The sequence below is a fragment of the Electrophorus electricus genome, chromosome 20 (assembly GCF_013358815.1).
Source record: "Electrophorus electricus isolate fEleEle1 chromosome 20, fEleEle1.pri, whole genome shotgun sequence".
NCBI classification, from domain to species: Eukaryota; Metazoa; Chordata; class Actinopteri; order Gymnotiformes; family Gymnotidae; genus Electrophorus; species Electrophorus electricus.
Window position 1 is genome coordinate 9,922,472 of NC_049554.1, and position 20,529 is coordinate 9,943,000.

Genomic DNA, 20,529 nt, shown 5'->3' on the forward strand with positions numbered 1-20,529 from the left:
TTTAACATATGTCATGTTTACTGATGCTAAATAAAATGAGGAAAGTTAAATAAGTAAGCTTAGACTAGTGGAAAAGCATTCCACTGGAAATCCAAAATGTCTTTGTAACCATCTGTAAGTTAAAAGCAATTTTACCTCAATCATTTAGTCAGCTAAATATGACTAGCTGTAAATATGGCATGCTCATATAAACGCGAACATTTAACATTTCCATTTATTTTCAATGACTAAGATGGAAGTATAAGTGGTACATACAAATAGTACTGTCTTTGTCAAATAATATAATGCTGTTTTCTTTATAAGATCTTATATAGCTGTCTACCAATATGCCACTATGCAAGTTCGACAATTTGACAGCTTAAAGTACTATCAGCTAAAATGTATTTTTACCTCATACATTTCTCCAAATATTCACATTGACATTTAGCTGACATTTCTGTCCAAAACAATTAACACTAACCAGTTAACTACATGCCTATCTAACAACTTGAAGTTAACGCACAATAGCAGTAACCATCAGCTGGCATCAAAGATATGACCTGTTATGTTATAGCCAGGCTCTCTACTATCAAATCTTCTATGATGAGTCATAATCAGACAATCACAAGCCACTGCCAAAATCCCTTCTCAGAAGCTACAAGTTATGAATCAAGCTGCCTACAGGTGCTACCGTGTAAGGTTATGTTCTAGCAACAAGAGATGTAACTTAAGCTCTCTTGCACCTTTGTTATTTATGGAAGAAAGTACAAGAGAGTATAACTGAACCTGTTCCCTCGGTGGGAAGTATGGCCTTGTTCTCTCTCCCTTACTGATTAAACCAACATTAGCCAATCACAGGCATCCTTTAGGTCACATTTACAGAACTGGGCAGTTAGAGCTCTCCTCCAAGTGTAAACAAGATGTGGCTTTACATGACTTAAAGGAAGCATGCCTTAGCATCCTTAGCATCACAAGTTGGGAGCATACGACAAATAAGACTTACACATAAGGTTGGGAATTGATCAGGACTATTTTTTAAAAATGTATAAATAATGTCTGGAAAAAGTTATTTGTTTGAAGATGACAATGGATAAGGGACTACTGCTCTTAGAAACTATGGTATAACCGGTATCCCCCACAACTCATATGTTTGCAGAAGAATAATTTTGGAAGTAGTAATAGTATGTACTATTAACAATTTTGTTTTAATTTATAAACTGGTATACCAGTTTGAGAACAGTGTCTATTGAGGCTAAGAGGAAAATGCAGTGAAACCTTAATAGGAAAGGTCTTCCATCATATACAAGTTCACTGCCAAACCTACACATATTTGGCAGCACCAAGTATGCCATAAACATAGCCCTAAGCAAAATTTTGTGCTGCTGCAAGCACATTGTTATGTATGGCTTGGAAAACTGTTGTACAACATTAAGAAATGCACAAGACTCTAGTCATTCCTGATTCTGGCATTTATTTAAACTGACTTTTAGGTCTTACTGCCACTTCAAAACTTATGTTTAACTGAGTGAATGTTAATTTGCTCTTCCTGATCATGTATAATACTTACATAAGAAAATAATACTGTACAAGGTTGTTAGTCATATTTTCACAAAATCAAAGATTTGTGTACTTTTTGAATGACTAATGAGCATATGCACAGCTTAAAGTAAAATGCGATGAAACTAAAGAGTAAAGCGATCTCTCAAAACAATGAACAAAAAGTTCAAAAAGCATTGGATTTAAATGGCTCCTTTAAATAAGCACAAAAAAAAACCACCATGTAGAAACATACCCTCACAAATTTAATATTCCTCAAGCTGCAAATGCATAAAATTTAAAATGGCAAGAAGCCACCCCCTCATAGCGTAAAAGCGCAAGTACCTACCCTGAGAACCTTTATAAGGACTAACCATTGAACATATAAGCTTACAATTTTGGCCAGGATTCAAGCAGTGATGAGAAACATATGACCGGTAACTATGTGTTTTCAGCAGTAGTTAGGAGTTCACTGATGCTGTGATCAGTGTGAGGTTTTATTCACACACAGCTCCTCATACTGTCATTGTTATTTCATGTCTGGACAGGGATTTCACTCTCTGAAGAGCAAATCTTTATTTTCTTTTTGAAATTTTGTACAATATCTTGTGATCTGCAGCTCAACTCCTGACAAGTGTATTTATGTCATCACTGGACGTTTTCTGGAGCTAAATAAGGATAACTCACACTTCTCAGGTATGGTATCTTTTACAGAATACATAAATACATTTATTTTCATTTGATCATTTCATATTGAGCTGAAAATAGGCTATATCTTATAAGGCTGAAAACACTAACTGTTGTATGTTTCCTGAATTAATCCATTTTGAGGTTTTACCTTCCTGACTGTGTTGCATCGTTTTTTTATGAGGGATAAATTGTTTCAATAAACAACTATAAATAATTCTGTAATCTACTTCTCCTAAATTAAGTAATTACTGAGAACATGCCTATTTATGCTTTACTTGTCAGTTAGTAAAGGCACTCTTATGAAGATGCTAAAAATGTTCACAAATTCATTACATGGTCAAACATTGTACGAAATCTAAGGCTGAGCTGCAGCAGAGAACGAGAAGAACAAACGTTTTTAAGCAACTTTCATTGTACACCTTAGTGCTTTATATATGTTTTTATACAAAACATATGATTTTTTCACTTTTACACATTTCCAACATTCACCTCCATTGCCTATAGGTCAATTAAAAAATATATAAACACTACTTTTATAATAACTATTGACAATTCAGAGCTTAAAATCTGAAAATTGACAAGAATAGCAGTCATTAGTAGCAGAACAGAAGTAGCAGAACTATTCATACCTTAAAGTCTAAAAATTGACAAGATTAGCAGTAGCAGAACATAAGTCCAATGCGGATATAGCACTGCATGATACAGTAACATATGTGGCATCATTGCTGCCAAAACTGAAATTCAGGATGGTGTGTAACTCATTATGAATAACTGAATGATTGTAGATAGTCTACAGAAAATCAATCAATCATTCTCATAACATCAATCATCTTTATTGGCTATGATTAGCTAAGACGAGTTAGGAAGCAGGGATCCTGAAGGGGCTGAACAAAAGCAACCATTGTCCACCATTTTGCTTCATGATACTAAGTAGGAGTAAAGCGGACATGGGCGTCTTTGAGGAGTGGGCATCGGTGTCCTGCTCCCTAACATCCTGCTGTAGGAATATTTCTCCACTCACATCACCTGATTTAAAAACCAGCTTCACATGAAAAGCCACAGTCCAAAGAACTGAAGAGCGCACTTCAACCTAAGATTCAGTCTAACCTAACATAGGATTACATTAAAATGTAGTCCTGTACATGGCCAGCCTTTATGAGTAACTGATATTATTATTATTTTGGAAGTCACAATTTACATACTACAGCTATGTCAAGAGACATGGCCCATTTCAGTGGCATGGGTATGTTTCAGTGGCATGGACAGGATGCCTATGATATAGGAATTGTTAACAAGTGCCCTTTTCATTCTTACAGATGTAGATGATCAAATGTTCAATTATATTAGGGTGTGAAAGTTACGGAAGTAGATAAGCACTACTTAATGGTGTGAACTAATGACATTATAGGCGCTTTTACTGTTACAGGTGCATAACTGCCTATTACTTTTGGTCATCTTTTTCCCTGTTAAATGTACCAACCATAAAAACATATATAATTACAAATAGTCACTGCAGCTATATGATGCTGTCAGACTTGGTGAAATATGTACAAAATAAGAATGCTTACCATTCTCTCCCTTTCTTTCTCTCTCTCTCTCTCTTTCTCTCTCTCTCCCTCCCTTCCTTCCTCCCCCCCCACACAATTATTCAGCCTACTAAAAAGCTTGTGTGCATAACAGCCTATTGTTTTGAGCAGAAAAGTATCTAGCAGTCATAATAATCTTAAAATCTGAAAATGGGGAAAAAACACCCCCAAAACAAATCAACCACCTATATTTACAGATATTTGAAGGAGCTGCATCTGTGATGCTCTCCCTTCCCATTTCACCAATGCGGATATACATGGTTGACCAAGATGGTTAGGAATGGTTACTTTACCAGCGTGCACAACCTGTATTTTATCAAAACATAATGAAACAATGTCATATAATGAAGGCAGTAGAATAATCTTCATTAATGAGTATACCATTTCCATTTTCAGGTCTTGGCCATCTAATAAGTCACTAAAACCTTTGCAATGAGAGTACTTTTGTTGTTCCTCGTACTGTTGCTGTGCCATGCAAAACCATACAAGCCAATAAACATCATGGAACTGATGAAGATCCATGACATCATGCAACAAGACAGGGATGATGACGATGACAACGACGACAATGATGACTATGTTTATAACTTTAAAGACAACTTTATTTCAGACTGTCCCTTTGGTTGCCAGTGTTCCCGAAGGGTAGTTCAGTGTTCAGATCTAGGTAATACCTTTTTGTTTGCCTTGTTAGTAACGATAGTAGCACCCCTTTATATAAGGTTTTATGGTATGGTAATTCCCTTTGTATGTATGTATGTATGTATGTATGTATGTATGCATGCATGCATGTATGTGTGCGTATATCCCGCAACAGGTTTGACATCAGTGCCAAGTGACATTCCAGTGGACACATTAATGATTGACCTCCAAAACAACGATATTACTCAAATCAAGGAGAATGACTTCAAAGGACTAAATAATCTATATGTAAGATGAATAAGTCATACTCAAAAGAGTATTCCCAAGCAAGCTTTTCTAATTATTTGGGAAGACATGAGGTTCAAACAATGACAAGGGCATAATATGACATTTATTATACAAGAGTTTATGACACTGATAAATGGACGTATTAAAAGCATGCATGTTCTTCAAATACTTTATTATGATTGGTGGCCATTTGCTATTATTTGCATGACTTCTAACACCCAATGTTTGCATTCCTAGAGGGAATACTAAAAGATCTGATCAGATTTACTAAGCATTGGAAAACAGCAATAACATTGCTAATTTTCAGTATTTTAACTTTATGCTAATGTCACCACTCTCAAAACTATTTATGAAGTACCTGTCTGTGCAAAGTGTGCAGCATTAATGCCTCTTCAAAATCGTTCTGTATTTCTTTCAACAGGCCCTGTTTCTGGTCAACAACCGAATCTCAAAGATTCACCCGAAGGCTTTCAAAAACACAAAAAAACTCCAGCTTCTCTACTTGTCATATAACCTTCTAACACAAATACCTGAAAGCCTGCCAAAGAATATTCTGGAACTAAGACTCCATGACAATAAAATAACCAAAATCCAAAAAGAAGCATTCAAAGGGATGCAATCTCTGCATGTTCTAGGTATGACCTTTACACAGTACCGTTAAAAAAATGTATGCCACAAGTAATATAACCATTAGCAAATCTAATAATATTTACCATTACTAGTAATTCTAAATATTTACAATTTTAACAATTTATTTATTTCGATATGGGAACAAAATTTCACGTGACAAAGTAAACAAAAAACAGTGATTACATTGCTGTCCAATTACTAGGTAGGTTCATGGAGAGTTTTATCTTGGAAATATTCTAAAATTAAAGATTTAAAATATGAATTTAAGTGAATTGCAAGATGAGGTTAATACACATTTAGTAAAAACTTAACAGAAGCAAACTTTTTTTCAAGTATAATGAATTATATTTTACTGTAAATCCTTCAAGTAATGAAATAATTTGAGCCCTATTTGAAAATACAGTTACTACAAACATTTCTCCCACCAGAAATGAGTGCGAATCCAATTGCCAACAGTGGGATTGAACTAGGAGCATTCAATGATATGGCAACCCTTTACCTGAGAATTGCAGAAGCAAAGCTCACACAAGTGCCTAAAGGTAATGTCTCTAACATGACCTACTTATGACAAGCGCCCAACATGACCACCTTGGCCAGAGGAGGACATGATTCTGACACACCAGGACATTTGTAAGGTGTGGGGTTTATAAGGAAGTCCAACCCCCCCCCCCCAAAAAAAAGTTCAATATGTACATCTAACATTTGCAAATGATTTTGTGATCAATGAAGTTAAACTAGATCAACTTGTTTATTAACGAATTATGCTACTCAATACATGTGGATAGTTGAGGCATAACTGCATTCTCACATTTAGTATTTGCCCTCATGCATATTTTGGGCATTGCTTTCTTTATGTTCATATATTACTACTCATTAAGTAGAGATGATATATGGTTTCACAAATTTCTTGGTCACCACAGAACAGCACATCCTATAAATGTCCAACATTCTGTCATGGAAATTTTTATTGCTGGTGCAAAAAAAATCCTTATCTACAGTCAACTGCAAATAACTGACAAATAACTATGAATCATTTTTAGCAATGTACTGACAATATTAATTACAGAAAGCAATGATTTTAATATTTTAAATACAGCTGTAATCTGTACATTTTGGCTGCTCAAACTAAATGCTCAGAAACATATTTTGTTGAAAAATAAGCGCTTCAAAAACTAAATCAGGTGTATTAGTGGAGGGAAAACAAACCTATGCTGGACTACTCAACACTCGGATGACACTTTTTTCTTTATAGATCTTCCCTCCTCTCTCACTGAACTTCATCTGGATTATAATACAATTGCCAAAGTTGAAGTGGAAGACTTCATTCGATATAAAAATTTACTGAGGTAAATATTCCAGAATGAAGTAATAGAAAATGGCCATAAAGACATATATTAACATGCAATTTCCTAAAATCCATTATAGGCTGGGACTAGGTTATAACCAGATCAAGTTTGTGGAGAATGGGAGCTTGGCAAATATTCCCAAAATCAGAGAAATGCATCTGGATAACAACAGACTGAAAAGGGTTCCCCCGGGTTTGAATACACTTAAGTATTTACAGGTAAGTAAAGCAAGTCTTCTAAAGTAAAGGTTCCATATGATGAAACAAAGATGCATCACATTACATGTCAATTATTCATTAACATATCTTTTATTGCTCATTCTTAGGTGGTGTACCTCCATGGTAATAGTATTAACAGTGTGGGAGTGAATGACTTTTGCCCAACGAGAGCCAAGGCCAAGAAGGCTCTCTATACAGGCATCAGCCTATTTGCCAATCCAGTGAAGTACTGGGAAATTCAACCACCCACCTTCCGCTGCATCTCCGGCCACAGAGCTGTGCAGCTTGGCAATTTTAGAAAAAAGTGAGCCTCACTGACTATATTCAGAATATTCTTCCACCAGAGGGCAGAAATTCAGCATTTTTAAATTGTAATTAAACAGGGATCACATATCCTCAGTATGTTAAGCTGCACTGCACATCCAGTGCGCCACCTGCTGGTGAATAAGCAGTTTACTTGAAAAATGTATTGTGTAAACAATGAAAAATTCTATACCAAGATATAAAACAGGGATTTCTCATTTTTAAAATCTGATTATGCTCATTTAAATTTTAATTAGGTTCCACTATATATGCTTTTACAATTAATGTTTATGTTCACTGATTCAGGAGATCTATTTACACATTCATACAGAATCTCTTGGCCAACACTGTTGTTAGTAACTAATATAGTTCCATCACAAGAGGAACATCAACATCTTTTGATGTTCAGGTTTAGATTTTATTAATTGTGAAATCAGACATTGTAAAATAAATTTTACCTGGCCAGTTTATCTGTGTGATTGTTAAGTACATTAAACACATGTTAGGTATATGATAAACAGTATCTATTGCAATGAACTACAGCCACAACAGCAGCAAACCTTTGTTGAAAGAACCATATTGTAAATCTGAAAATTAACAGTAAATAAATGGCAGGTGCATCTGCCATCTACAAAAAGGTATTCAGTGCCAGATATAGGGACCATGAAAACTAAATGGTTGTGGGGGTGTAAGTGTGTGATTAACCACGCGATTTAGTTGGGGGGAGGGGACCTGGCAACTCCTCAGTCGACTGCTAGACTAAACACGTCTGTTCCACGCTCATCATCTGCAATAACGGTGGTGAGAAAGTGGACTTTCAAAAGGACTTTCCACATACTGAATATATGGTGGTATTTCAAAAGTTAACTCACAGTGACCAAAACACCAGAAAACATTATTATTTTTTTTTTTACGTTTCTATTGCATATAATGTAGTTTAATTATACTGGCTGATGCATTGCACACTGGCTTGAGAGAACCACATCATAGTCTTCAGAATCAAAGCCTACTTCAGAACTGATTTACTGTTGCACCCCAATTTGCATAACTCAGGAGTATTTTACAAGCCGGAAATGTAAATTACTTTGTTTGGAGTGGTTATTGCAAAGCATGGGCATAACTGATTACGTTCATTCATCCATTCTCCAGAAAAATAAATGTTTAAAATACTAAATTGTACTGTGTGTGTTTAATTTACTCTTGGAGCTTAAGAGACAAAAACATTTTACCAGTAGATGGAGCATTTGGGTCAGGTTTTGACATTACTCATGAGGCAGTTCTCCCTGCATAGTTCAATACAACAGTAATGCTATTCTTAATGTTTCTACAGTAGTGCTTCTCAACCCTGTTTCTAGGGACCCTGATCACTGCACATTTTAGGTGTGTACCTGGTTTGACATGGCTAATTCTGCTAATGAGCTGATGAGTTGAATCAGGTGTGTTAAAGGAGCTATCTAAAATGTGTAGCGCTTTGGGCCCCAGGTGCAGCATAGACATTTAGAATCATGAATTTCTGTGAACAACCCTCTACTGTCAAATGTTATCTGAAGAAGCTACTTAAATCAGATGATTTCTTACAAAATTTAAAACCAAACCATCATTTCATAATCAAAATTAGACTTGGATGAACAACCAGTGATGCATTCCCACCTTCAGTAAACATATCAAATACTGTCTAATCAAGTCCTGTGTCCACCGGCAAGAAAACATTTAAATCTGAAGTGATAAGGAAAAAAAATGAAACAAAATGTCATCACATTGAGGTCGGTATTAATGAATTTTTAGTTCGGATTTAATGAGTTATTGGTGAACACCATCATTGCAATTATTGTACTTAATTATTGTCTAAATAAAAATAACTATTTAAGTAACTATTGATCTGTTACTTAAAAGTAATATTCTAGCATTTTCCTCCTAATTTCTGTGCGCTGCATAGCACATGGTTGATTACCAACAAAAATTTGACATGTAATTCAAAAAGAATGCAAAACCTGTTATACTTATAATAGAAGCAAATGGGTCAGTAACTGGGGTAGTCAAAATTTTTCCTGAAATCTGAAGTATTTGTAAATTAAGATATAAATCAGTGCAATTTGTCCTTTAATAGATAGGACTACTTTTCCAGATAGAAAAATTTCAATTTATGGGAATGATTTACTTGTAATCTACTGCCACTCAGCTCAAAGTAAACTCAGTTCCGCCTGATTGTGCAAGTATACCACTAAAATGTAATGAAAGGTTAAGTAACCAGTATTACTTTGAACTTTGTTGCTTCAGTGTTTTAAATTTGAATAAAACTACAGTTATAGTCTATAGTCTCCTTAGTCACATCCATTTATTGCTACATTATGAAGGTTGTGGTTTTGAATTTGTTAGAGAGAGTCAACTGAAAAATACAGAAATATTCCTTTAAAATGTATATACACTATGAGTATCCCAGACATTTCCAATAAAGAAAACTATTTAGCATTTGCCAACAGGACTCAAATGAAAGTGTTTTACCAAACATGACATTTACCAAAATGCGTTTAGCGCATGTTACATAAAAAATGTCCATAAATGTGCTAGATACTCTAGCACTCTGTAAGTTCTCATTTGTAGGTGGGAACTATGCGTATGAACTTGTTTTGAAGTGTACATGCATTTACTATGTCATGCTAGCACAAGTTTTTTCCCCCTCCCATTAAAGTAGTATTCCACTTTAAATGCATTAATATAACTTTCATGTTGAAATAATTTAGTTACAGTATCACAAATAGATCTAAGACACTGTTGATAGTTAATCATTATGTGCCAAAGTATTTTTTTCTATGCCAAGGAGTGCGCAATTTGATTGTTTGCAAGAAAGGTTTCCAATGCATCAGTTTTCTTCTCTTCACTTCAATCTGGCCAGTATAAGTAGTGCGGAAAGACTTTTAGGGGGCGGGCAGGGGGATGGACACCAAGAGCAAAAGAAAACTCTGCTCAGGAAACATATGGAACAAATCTTCAGGTTGGCGTGGGCTCCTGCTGCCACGTCTCACACACTGACAGCCTCTGCACCCCCACCCCCCGCCACCAAAAAACAAAAAACAAACCCTCACAACAGGTTTTGAACATTTAAGCTCCTTCAGCCAGACACACCTGAGGGAGTTGTAGGTAAATAAATGATTTAAAACCACCACCTCACTACATTTACTCTGTAGGGGTTTTTCATTGCTCAAAAGTAAACCTTGCTTTTTGACATAAAAAATTGGGCTAACTATCCACAAATCTACCAAATATGCAGATGCAGGGTATTGTTTTAATTATAAATGTTGACAAACATTTCTTTCTTCTATATATGGTAAGATAAAAATAGAAAATAAAACTGATTTACAAAAGAGTTTTATATATATATAGATAGATAGATATAGATAGATAGATAGATAGAGAGAGAGAGAGAGAGAGAGAGAGAGAGAGAGAGAGAGAGAGAGAGAGAGAGAGAGAGAGAGGGAGGGGGTCACTGTGAATCATTGAGTACTTTGCAAATATTTCAACATTGGGTCTTTGTTTTAAGGCTTTCAATTTATTTTTTTTCTACATACAAAACTGGTTTAAAACATAACTCTCCAGCTTGTTCTGATTAACCATTTTCTGTTTACTATTACTGTCCTCCCCCTGCATTCTTTTAACAAACTGTGGAATATGCTAATGTAGTGACTCCATTGTCAGAAGTACAATACTTGAATTTTCTATGCTTTGAATAGCTCACAAAGGTTCACTGGAAGAGCTTTTCCACACTTCTGATAAAATTCTTATCAATTTATGAATATTACCTCTCAGAGATAAAACACCTTTATTAGGTTGTAGGTTATTTCTTGGTGTAATAAAACAATGTCACTACAATGAACACTTCTCAATAACATTTACCAAAATATTTTGAAATATTTGTTGCCATCAAGCCTTTCTCTGGTATAAAAGGTATTATTTTAGTTCAACTGCATGACATGCAGCATACTCAGATAATGCAATACAGGTAATCACAGGACAATAAACTAGTAATTCAGTACAATAATTAATACACCAAGACAATAGCACATCAACATTAAAGAATACTTAATATATCTAATATGGGATATAATCACCATAGGAATTAGCCAATTGCTCACATGAACTGACATAATTCATATAAGTAGTCATATTTCCACAATCAGTTAGAACTGAAAATGTTGAAGCCTACACCTTACGTTGCTACTGATTTACTTTCCAAATACAGAAATTCTCCATTATGAACGTCACTGTAACTGAGGTTTAAACACCATTGTTTACAGACAACACAAAGAGAAACAACCTAATTATGGTTCCGCCATCAAGTTGTTTTTCATACTGCTTGCTAGGCCATGCATTCCTTTGTCTAGAAATGTTAGCCTTCTATGCTAACTTATGCGTCAGTGTCACCTGAAAATTCCTCAATTTAACTCCTCATGAAAACATTGCAGTGTTGCAAGGGGACAATGGCAGCTACTCGCACATGACAATTCACTATAAAAAAGCTAGTAACCTCCTTGCAGAACATTTCAAACCACTGTGGTTTTTGCATCTATTTACATGCATTCATTTATATCAATAATACATTTTACTTGATTGTGTTGCTTTTGAAGAGTTACAATATGGTTACAGTGTATAGGTGAATGGTTATAATATATTGCAGCTAGCAATAGGTTTTTAGAGGCTTTAGCATCAATTTGGGCTACCAAATATTATTCTGTTCAGCCTGTGACTCCTCAGAATGTGACTAGCAAGAAAAACACAAGTCCCAAATTCCCTTAGAATAGCATAAATTCCAGCTACACTTCCCCATAACAAAGACAAATGCACTGTGATCAGCATTTGGAAAAGTGATTCTGATGTTAATGGGGATTGGTTGGACCCTTGCTCAGCTGCACTTGTGAAATCTCTGCAGTCACACAATGCTACACTTAATATAATGACATACTTTATGACTGCTGAAGGTTTTTGGGTGAGAAAGATCTGTACAAGGAACATTTCATGTTCATACATTCCATCATTCTCACACTCAAAAAACACTCATCTAGGTTGATGTCTCTTCCTTTGCCACATTTTAAATTCCAAAACACAAGATTATTGGTTCATTTGTCCCTGCCTGGTGACTACTATAAAATGTCAAAACACATTGCTAGAAAAGCAAAGTAAAAGTAAGCTTATAACTAGATTCAAATTATAAAAGTAAAAGGAAGGATTCTTTGAATGCTGAAGAGTAAGTGACAGGAGCACACTAGTTTAAAGCAGCAGCTGTACAGAATTTACAGAATATACACCAGTACACCATGTTACGCATAGCTGATATATATATATATATATATATATATATATATATATATATATATATATATATATATATATATATATATATATATATAAAAATGTGTGTGTGTTTGTGCGTGCAAGCAAAGTGCTTCTGAATTAGTAGTATATAAATATTTTCTTATTGCCAGTTTATCTATAGTAAATGAGCTAAAACATCTGTGCCAGAAGTATTCTTCTCCACCTTATTTCTTCCCCCCAAAACCTTTATGTATCTTTAGGACTACAGTAACTGCTACATAGACAGCAGCAGAAAAAATCTTGGCAAAGACATCATTGCTGAGTGGGCTATAGCCAAACCAAAAATGTCAAGAGGGAGTCACTAGATTGCTATGAAACACTAAAACACTGGAATAAATGGTCCTACTGTTAAGGCCTGTAATAAACACACCATCCACAAACAGTGTTGCGCAATGAGGCCGTTCTACCCCTTCAAAGATGGGGTAACAAAAAAATGTATATATTTAATAAATAAAGTGAAAAAAAAACAAAATCAACCTATTCTTATAGGGTACTATACATATTCTTGGTTACTATAGGCTGCGTTTTTATCTATCTGAACTAATCAAAGCTGCTCATTACTATGGCTGAAAGGACTAGGTGCTGTGTATGTGCCTACATACCCTTTCTGGTGAGATTTTGAAAAGCACTGTAATGCAAGTCTAGTTGTAAAATGACAGGATATCTGACCAATGAAATGTTTCATTTTTCTACAGGGGCTAGCCTGTAGCAGGCTGGCCCTTCTCAGTGTTCTGAAGTAGGGGCTATGGCATTATTAGTAAAACATTACTGTCCATGTACATACTATCTTAGGCAGCTAACTTCAAATGGCGACAGTGACAGTGAGGCAGACATTGTGTGCACTTAGCTGAAAAACCTTTTCCAAAGTTACACTTCAATGAAAATCTTACAATAAGTCAGCAAGGTTGGCCAACTCCCCCTCTAAATATTTGTTTATAAACTTTTTGTTTCTAGCTAAGTGTGTATAAAATTAACTATGAGATATATGCCTGGCTAACAACTATCTTGCAAGATTCTACCATGCTACTTTTGCTTTGTCAGTTGTATTTGAACTAGTTTAAGACTGCTGAGCTGTATTTTGTAATCTGAATAACGATTTAATGTTGCATGTAATTAAAAAAAATAAATAAATTGGGGGGGGGGGGGGGGGGTCGGTCACAGAAGGGGTACCTGATTTATGCACTGCACACCACTGCAAACAATGATAACGAAGTATCCTGTTTGTCAGCCATACTATGATAAAAAAATTTTTTACAGCACCATTCTTGTTTGTTCTTCTCACCAACCAAATATCTTAAGACTGAAACTTGCCGGATCTCTGACCAATAAACCCGATACTCAACCCTTCAATAGGTCAACTGAACCTTTTCCCTTCTGCATCATAAATACCGACAGTTATGTAATTCATTAAATTACATATTACGTAATTAATGTGTTACTAGTATTTAATTTCTTATGTTTATTATATGGAATTCAGTGGAATTTGCCGACAGGGCCCATTTGGATTGAATTATTGTCAAAACAAACAAACAAAAACCCCTGCTTTGCCTAGTATTTTAGCATAAAGGACTTTTTTTTTTCCAATGAATCATTGCGATATTCAGTATAAAAAATAAAACTGACCAATGATGAGAATTTGTAGGGAAAAGGTACTACCATGTCAATTTACCAGAGGAAAAACAAAGGTTTCTAAAAAATATTACATGAAGTGTATATATATAGAGAGAAATATAAGTAAGGAACCTTATAGCTCACATCACTTATGCTTTGTTTGGAAAGGTGGGGGAAAAAAGCAGATGAGACCATAAGACTTGACTGTGGTCACTGAATACATAGAACACAAAGCTACCAGGATCATTTCCACAGCAGAAGCAGACTTCAATCTCTTGCTAATGCATACAGGGCTGCCATGAAGAAAAAATGAGGCCATCTTTCAGCATAATCTCAAGAGGGAAAAAATGTTTCTTTAGCAACATCATTACAATTGAGAGGTTCCCTTACTCCTTTTGTGTACGGCTTTCATCTAAGGACACTTAACAACAGTGTACATCCTAAGATGAATAACTCATATACAGGTATTCCTATGACCTTCTATGCGAAACTGAATAAAAATGTAAAAAGCAAAAAAGGAATGCATGAAATTGCTTTAGAAATAATTTAAACAGAGCAAACAAGGTCAGAAGCACACAATGTAATTAGGAATGCATATTTTAGGGGTGGAAATAATAAATATGGCTTACCAATTATGCTTATATAAGTATAAACATTGCACTTTTGCATGCTGATTTTCTTGATTTATAGGTTATTCAAGCACTTGTATTCTAACTAAATAAACTAAACAAAATAAAGAGAAAACAGGCTTGTAAAGAATTTCTGAGCCTTGTTAATTCAAAAATATAATGCCAAGTGGTTGCTCCTTGTGCATATTGCGCTGTTCTATTACTTGGGAGGAAGGCAGGTGTCAAGAGGTCCTCTGGCATGTATTGCTTTTGTTAGTTAACATTATTTCTTATACAATAAGACACATCATCTCTGTGCTACCATGAATGATCTTATTATTAAGAGTTCTTATTGTGTGGCTGATGTGTCTTCATAATCTTTGAAAATGCTAACATTTTGTTTTTGTTTATATTACATGCAAAATAGGTCATTTTAATCTGACAGGCTAATCGTCACCAATACTTCAACGCTGCAACATGCCTCCCCAACAGCAGCATCTTCTCACTCACCTCTTAAGCATAATCAGGCCACAATATCACTTTTCAAATATTTATGCCTCTTGATACATTGTCTGTCCTATAGTCATTAAGCATGTCCTTGTAGTTGCCTCTAAAAGCCAAGCATAAAAATGCTCAAATGAATTCTAAAACTTTGCCCAATGTATGCAAATGAACACTCTGACACCCTCTGAATTGTTGTTTCTTTTTTTGCATCATGTTTTTCACAAAATGTCTAGTGGACATAGAGAGAATGTAAGCAGGACGTGTAATAATATCTACTGATTTAATATGTCTGGCCTTCAGAAATTGCTTCTTAAAGTTATATTTCACTTTGGAGTTTATCATGTCAAATTTATGAAATGTTTATCATTCTAATATGCAAACTTGATAGAAATAAGTCATGAAGAAAACTGCTAATAATAAGTATGTCTTGGACTGGATTGTGTAGCTGACCCAATCCCACAAAGACAATGAGGGGATTCAAATAGTATCTCTGTGTAAATATTAAAGAGGGAACAAAATCCAAAAAGAATTCGACAAGAAAATTAATAACAGCATCAGGGAATCATTTTACATGTCTTTATGACAAAATTACTCAAGTATTATATAATCCTGAAAAAAATCTGATTGATTCGTGTTTAAAAAACAAATTGCTGCAAATAAGGCCAGAAGAGCAAACCAGGAAAGCACTTTGTATGCAGGTGTTCATACTATAAAACACTTGTGGGCATCCTCCTTTCTTAGATGTCTGTAGCATATGGATTTTGTTATGCCAGGTTATAGACCTCTACATGACCTACAGTTGAATAAAAAACAGCTGTGATAATGGTTTACAGATGTGAAACAGAGGTCACAAATGTTTGGCATGTACAAGTGTACTAGTGAATGAAACTCTCTCTCTCACTTTTTGCATCTCCGTTTGAAACAGATAAGGGAAAACAAACAATTACAGATCTTCCATATGCATGGTCAATATTTTTTTTTTTTACATAGTTTGCTCATGGTATTAAGAATACTGCTTATGAAAGCTATGCTGACTATGAGACAGAAGTGTCATCATCAGGAGTCTTCCCTTCTATGGCCTTAAGCAAACAACAACACCTACATAGTTAATTCAGATGAATGCATCAAGGACTGTGTCCGTTCCAGTCTTATCCATTTGTAATGCATCGTGACCATCGTAATCTTAAAGTGCTCTCTGATATAAGTGATGGATGTGTCCAGAATATGTTCAAGTTATACATGCCAGGTTGAGGCCATCCTAGCAAAAGCTTTCATTAATATCACATTTCTGAGAAATCAATCTCAGCCACAAAAATGACAGTTTTCTCTCATGGATAAAGAGGTCTTCATTTAACTTTAACTCAGCTTCACACTGAGCACAACAAATTAGAAGAATTCCCTACCTATTTGACAAAAACTTCAAATACGTCACCTGGGCTTCAACAAAATCTCAGATATACCAGCTAGTATAAAATTTGATCACAAAAATAATCAAATGTTCTAGTTCCTGACCAGTGCAGCCACACAAGAATTAAAGGAAAGGACCTAGGTGGCATGATGAGCTTCATGATAATTAACATGTTTAACATCAAACTCAAATCTGAACTCAAATCAGACCTGACCTCCCTGCATCTTTGCTGTAGCCATCACTGGAGAGCAACTCCATCACCTTGAACCTAAGGGCTACTTTATGAAAACACCAATTATCACATCTCTTCGCATTTCATGCAACAAACTTACAGCAGTCCCTTAGAATGTATTCAATTTGACAAGACTGTTGGATCTCAACCTGGGTCATAAACAACTCCAAAACCTTTTTTGTTTCTAAGACTTTAAACATCTGTACCTCAAATCACTATGTCTATAAAGATATGTTAAAATGTGTTGTATAAGAGCAAACATACACAGCTTTGAAGGGATTGAGAGCATTTACTGAACATTTACACCATTACAACATCCATGCTTCATAAGAAAGAATGCAAGTTGCTTTATTTTGCTGACTGAAAATCCTCTGCAAAGATCTAAAGCTTTTATTAGCATGATACTTTGAAACGTCATTTAGTTTTGCCAGATTTAGTAATAAATCAAAGAAACAGCTTTTAAAATCTATCAATTGATCATCTTAAAAAAAAAAAAACATCTATCAGATGATAAATAACAGCAACTGTTGGTTTATGTAATGATTAATAAACTGACTAATCAACAGTCTTGCTTTCACATTTTCACCCTACACAATTAACTTTTTAATACATTAACTTTCACATGTCTACTTAAGAGATTCTGACTCAGGTTACTGATAATATTGGACACCAACTTATATACACACAACTTATATACACACCTGGTCATTTCAATTTTAGAATTTTCCCCCCTATGCAGTTATCATCAATTATATACGAGAGCTTTTTTTTCTAAATCTTTGGTTCTGGATTTAACAACAATGCAATAATGGAATGAGTTATGGGGTTACCAGCTTCATTTCACCATTCAGGGCAGAATGTTTACATTGATTTCCTCAGAAAGGTGGTTTCAAAGTTGGTCAGCATTAATAGCATTGGTTGATAAAGCATGAGGCAAATATTCTTATTTACATATCATTTACATACTTGTTTACATCTCTGAAAAACCAGCTCTGTTGGTAGGCAATATAAAATAAAATTATGATGGATAAGTAATTTTGAGACAAAGCAAGAATAAACTACCATGCCAGTTTGCACTGGCATGGCTGCAATCCTCACATTATCCTCACATTGACCAGTTCCAGCAAATTGGAAGCAAACTTTAAAAGTCCTGTTTCTTTCTATTTAAAGCAGCAGTAGGCTAAGTCCAATCTCTCCTCAATCTTACCAACAACAGCTTTAAGGTAACTAAATATATAGCCATAACCACACAATCACCCTCTAGCGAACATCTACATTTAGCCACATGGTAAATAATGTACAATTATTTATTCTATTTTTAGACTGATTACTAACTATTCATCAGTAAATTTCAGTTTATAGATATGGATGGCCATGTTTTAAAATTTTCTTGGTTTGCTCACTCACTTTGAGACTCACTTACATTTACAGCATTTAGCAGTCTCTCTTATCCAGAGCAATTTACAAAAGTGCTTTGTCGTTTACTCATAGAATATATCCAAGTACAGTAGGTTAAAATTAAACATACCAATGAACTAGAATACTGTAGAATACAGGGATGAATGCTGATACCTAGAAGTGCAAAATACATAATGTCTATCTTAAACAATGATAAGTGCTATAAACAATGTGCTAGAGTTTGTTAAACAACAAACAATGCCCTACAATAAGTACTAAATTAGTCAGTCAATATGGGAGCAGTGTCAGTTGTCCTTTAAATATTCTGCAAATTCAAATTCTGCACTTCAATGGCCTGTTACTCTACCCACATCTGGTAAGCACCCTACATTGACAAATGCTTGTAATGTAGACAAAAAAACAAGCCAAATGTAGCCAAAAAAAGTCATGACATCAAACATGTAATAAAATAAAAGTCAACACTGGAAGTGCTTTTCCAAAATATAATTATTACATGCGAACGGGATGAAGCTGGAAGCAAAATTAGTGACATTCCTCCTGGACATGTATGTATAAATGCAAACTGTATAACGTGTTGAACTGTTTGAGTGAGGAGATAAATCTTCATAACTTAAAAACCTAAATAATGCTTTGGGTGAACAACCTTCAGAGAAATATACATTGGTCCACTACATCAAACTCCCTGTCAGCTAACAATGGTAGCTAACCATCTAGCTAACATAGGTAGAAACTTATAAACTCATAGGAGCTCACAAAGAAATATTATATAGTGAGAACATGACTATTCTAACAGCAGCAAATCATGAGGCAAATTCTGGATGTTTTTAAAAGCCAAATTTCATGGTGGGCAGCCCCACACATCAGGGTAAAATGCTAACATCACATCCTTTAAACATGGAAGCTTGATGCCTGCTCTGCCCAAATACCAATGAGAATTTGTAGTGTCCCTGGGTAGCTAATATTATTAAACAGTAGGTCTCCATGGGGGAAATTGAAATGTAATGGTATCATCTTAATTTGCCAAGTAGAATAAACCAATTTTTACAAGAGGAGAACAGTGTTCTAGGCTTCTGCTCTGATGCTCATCATTTATCTAGGCTTCTGCATACAAGCATGCCCACCCTGAAATAAGAGCTACCATGAGCTTCACTTTGGTTAACAAGTTGGTTAAATAAATAAATAAAAATAAATTTTATATATAAACATTTAAAAAGTATTAATAAACAGCCTGCCTCATTGCTCAAAAGTTTGGTAATGCTAACTAACTGAATGCTGCTAGCCACCATATATCTTACAGGCATGCTTTATGTTCATGGGTGGAAATGGAAGGCAGATTCAAAGAGTAAAAAATTGTTCCAGTGTTGCTGTGTCCACCTACTTAACCCCTAGAGGTGGTGTTTGTTGAATCATGACTAAATGTTCTTGTAGAAGGTTATAAATATTAACAAACATGCAGTAGCTTGAACAAAGCTTTATGTATCTGGCTACTTACATAAACAGGTAGGTGCACCTAATATAGCACCTAATGAGTGTAGTATCGATACACACTCATGTGGCAGCTGTACACTCAATCTCTGGATTAAAAGAAACAACAGTTCCTCAGAGGTCATACATAAGAGCATGTTATTTTGTTAACAACATTGCAGTTTCGGTATTTGTTTTAAGGCTATCGAGTAAACAGTAAAAAAAAAAAAAAAGAAAAAAAAAAAAGAGAGGATTTACCAGGTATTACTTAATTAAGTACTAAAAGCAAAGATAACTTCCGGCACATGATGCATAGGTTGTTTGCCCAAGAATCCTCAATGATTGGTAAATTTTAAACTCAATTTTATACAGTACATTTTTTTCTGTCACTGACACCTATACCTGGGTATCCCTGATTCATAAAAAAGCAGGTCAAAATACATCTACATTCTACTGACAGTGACAAACTATGCCTTGAGACAGACACTTTGAGACATCCCTGACTCATGATACCAGAACAACCTCTAAATAAAGATGTAGGGGTCCTTTTTTGCTGTGTGAGCACAATGCTTGCTCCTATCAGACTCATAATTTACCCAAATATGATACATTCATTTGCTTATCCTGTTCTGTCTGGGTAGGGGCTTTTTTCTAACCATTACACAAAAGTCCAGATATTTTTACAATATATATAAAAAATA

General features: G+C 34.9%; 2 protein-coding genes across 3 annotated transcripts in view; one reads left to right on the forward strand and one right to left on the reverse strand.

The window, feature by feature from the left end:
• cenpp (centromere protein P) overlaps positions 1-20,529 on the reverse strand; it is a 55,978-nt gene that overhangs the window by 16,714 nt on the left and 18,735 nt on the right. The window lies entirely within an intron of this gene.
• Positions 1,918-8,358, forward strand: aspn (asporin (LRR class 1)). Its single transcript, XM_027015254.2, has 9 exons — positions 1,918-1,952; positions 2,135-2,211; positions 4,188-4,455; positions 4,606-4,718; positions 5,140-5,353; positions 5,777-5,887; positions 6,601-6,694; positions 6,774-6,912; positions 7,020-8,358. The coding sequence occupies exons 3-9, from the start codon at positions 4,224-4,226 to the stop codon at positions 7,218-7,220; spliced, it is 1,104 nt and encodes a 367-aa protein (XP_026871055.2). The 5' UTR covers positions 1,918-1,952; positions 2,135-2,211; positions 4,188-4,223; the 3' UTR covers positions 7,221-8,358.

Excerpts from the sequence above, each read along its gene's own strand:
- aspn (XM_027015254.2), top strand. The coding sequence starts at position 4,224 with ATGAGAGTACTTTTGTTGTTCCTCGTACTGTTGCTGTGCCATGCAAAA. Across the intron at positions 4,719-5,139 it reads AAGGACTAAATAATCTATAT|GCCCTGTTTCTGGTCAACAA; the intron begins GTAAGATGAATA and ends TTCTTTCAACAG. Across the intron at positions 5,354-5,776 it reads GCAATCTCTGCATGTTCTAG|AAATGAGTGCGAATCCAATT; the intron begins GTATGACCTTTA and ends TTCTCCCACCAG.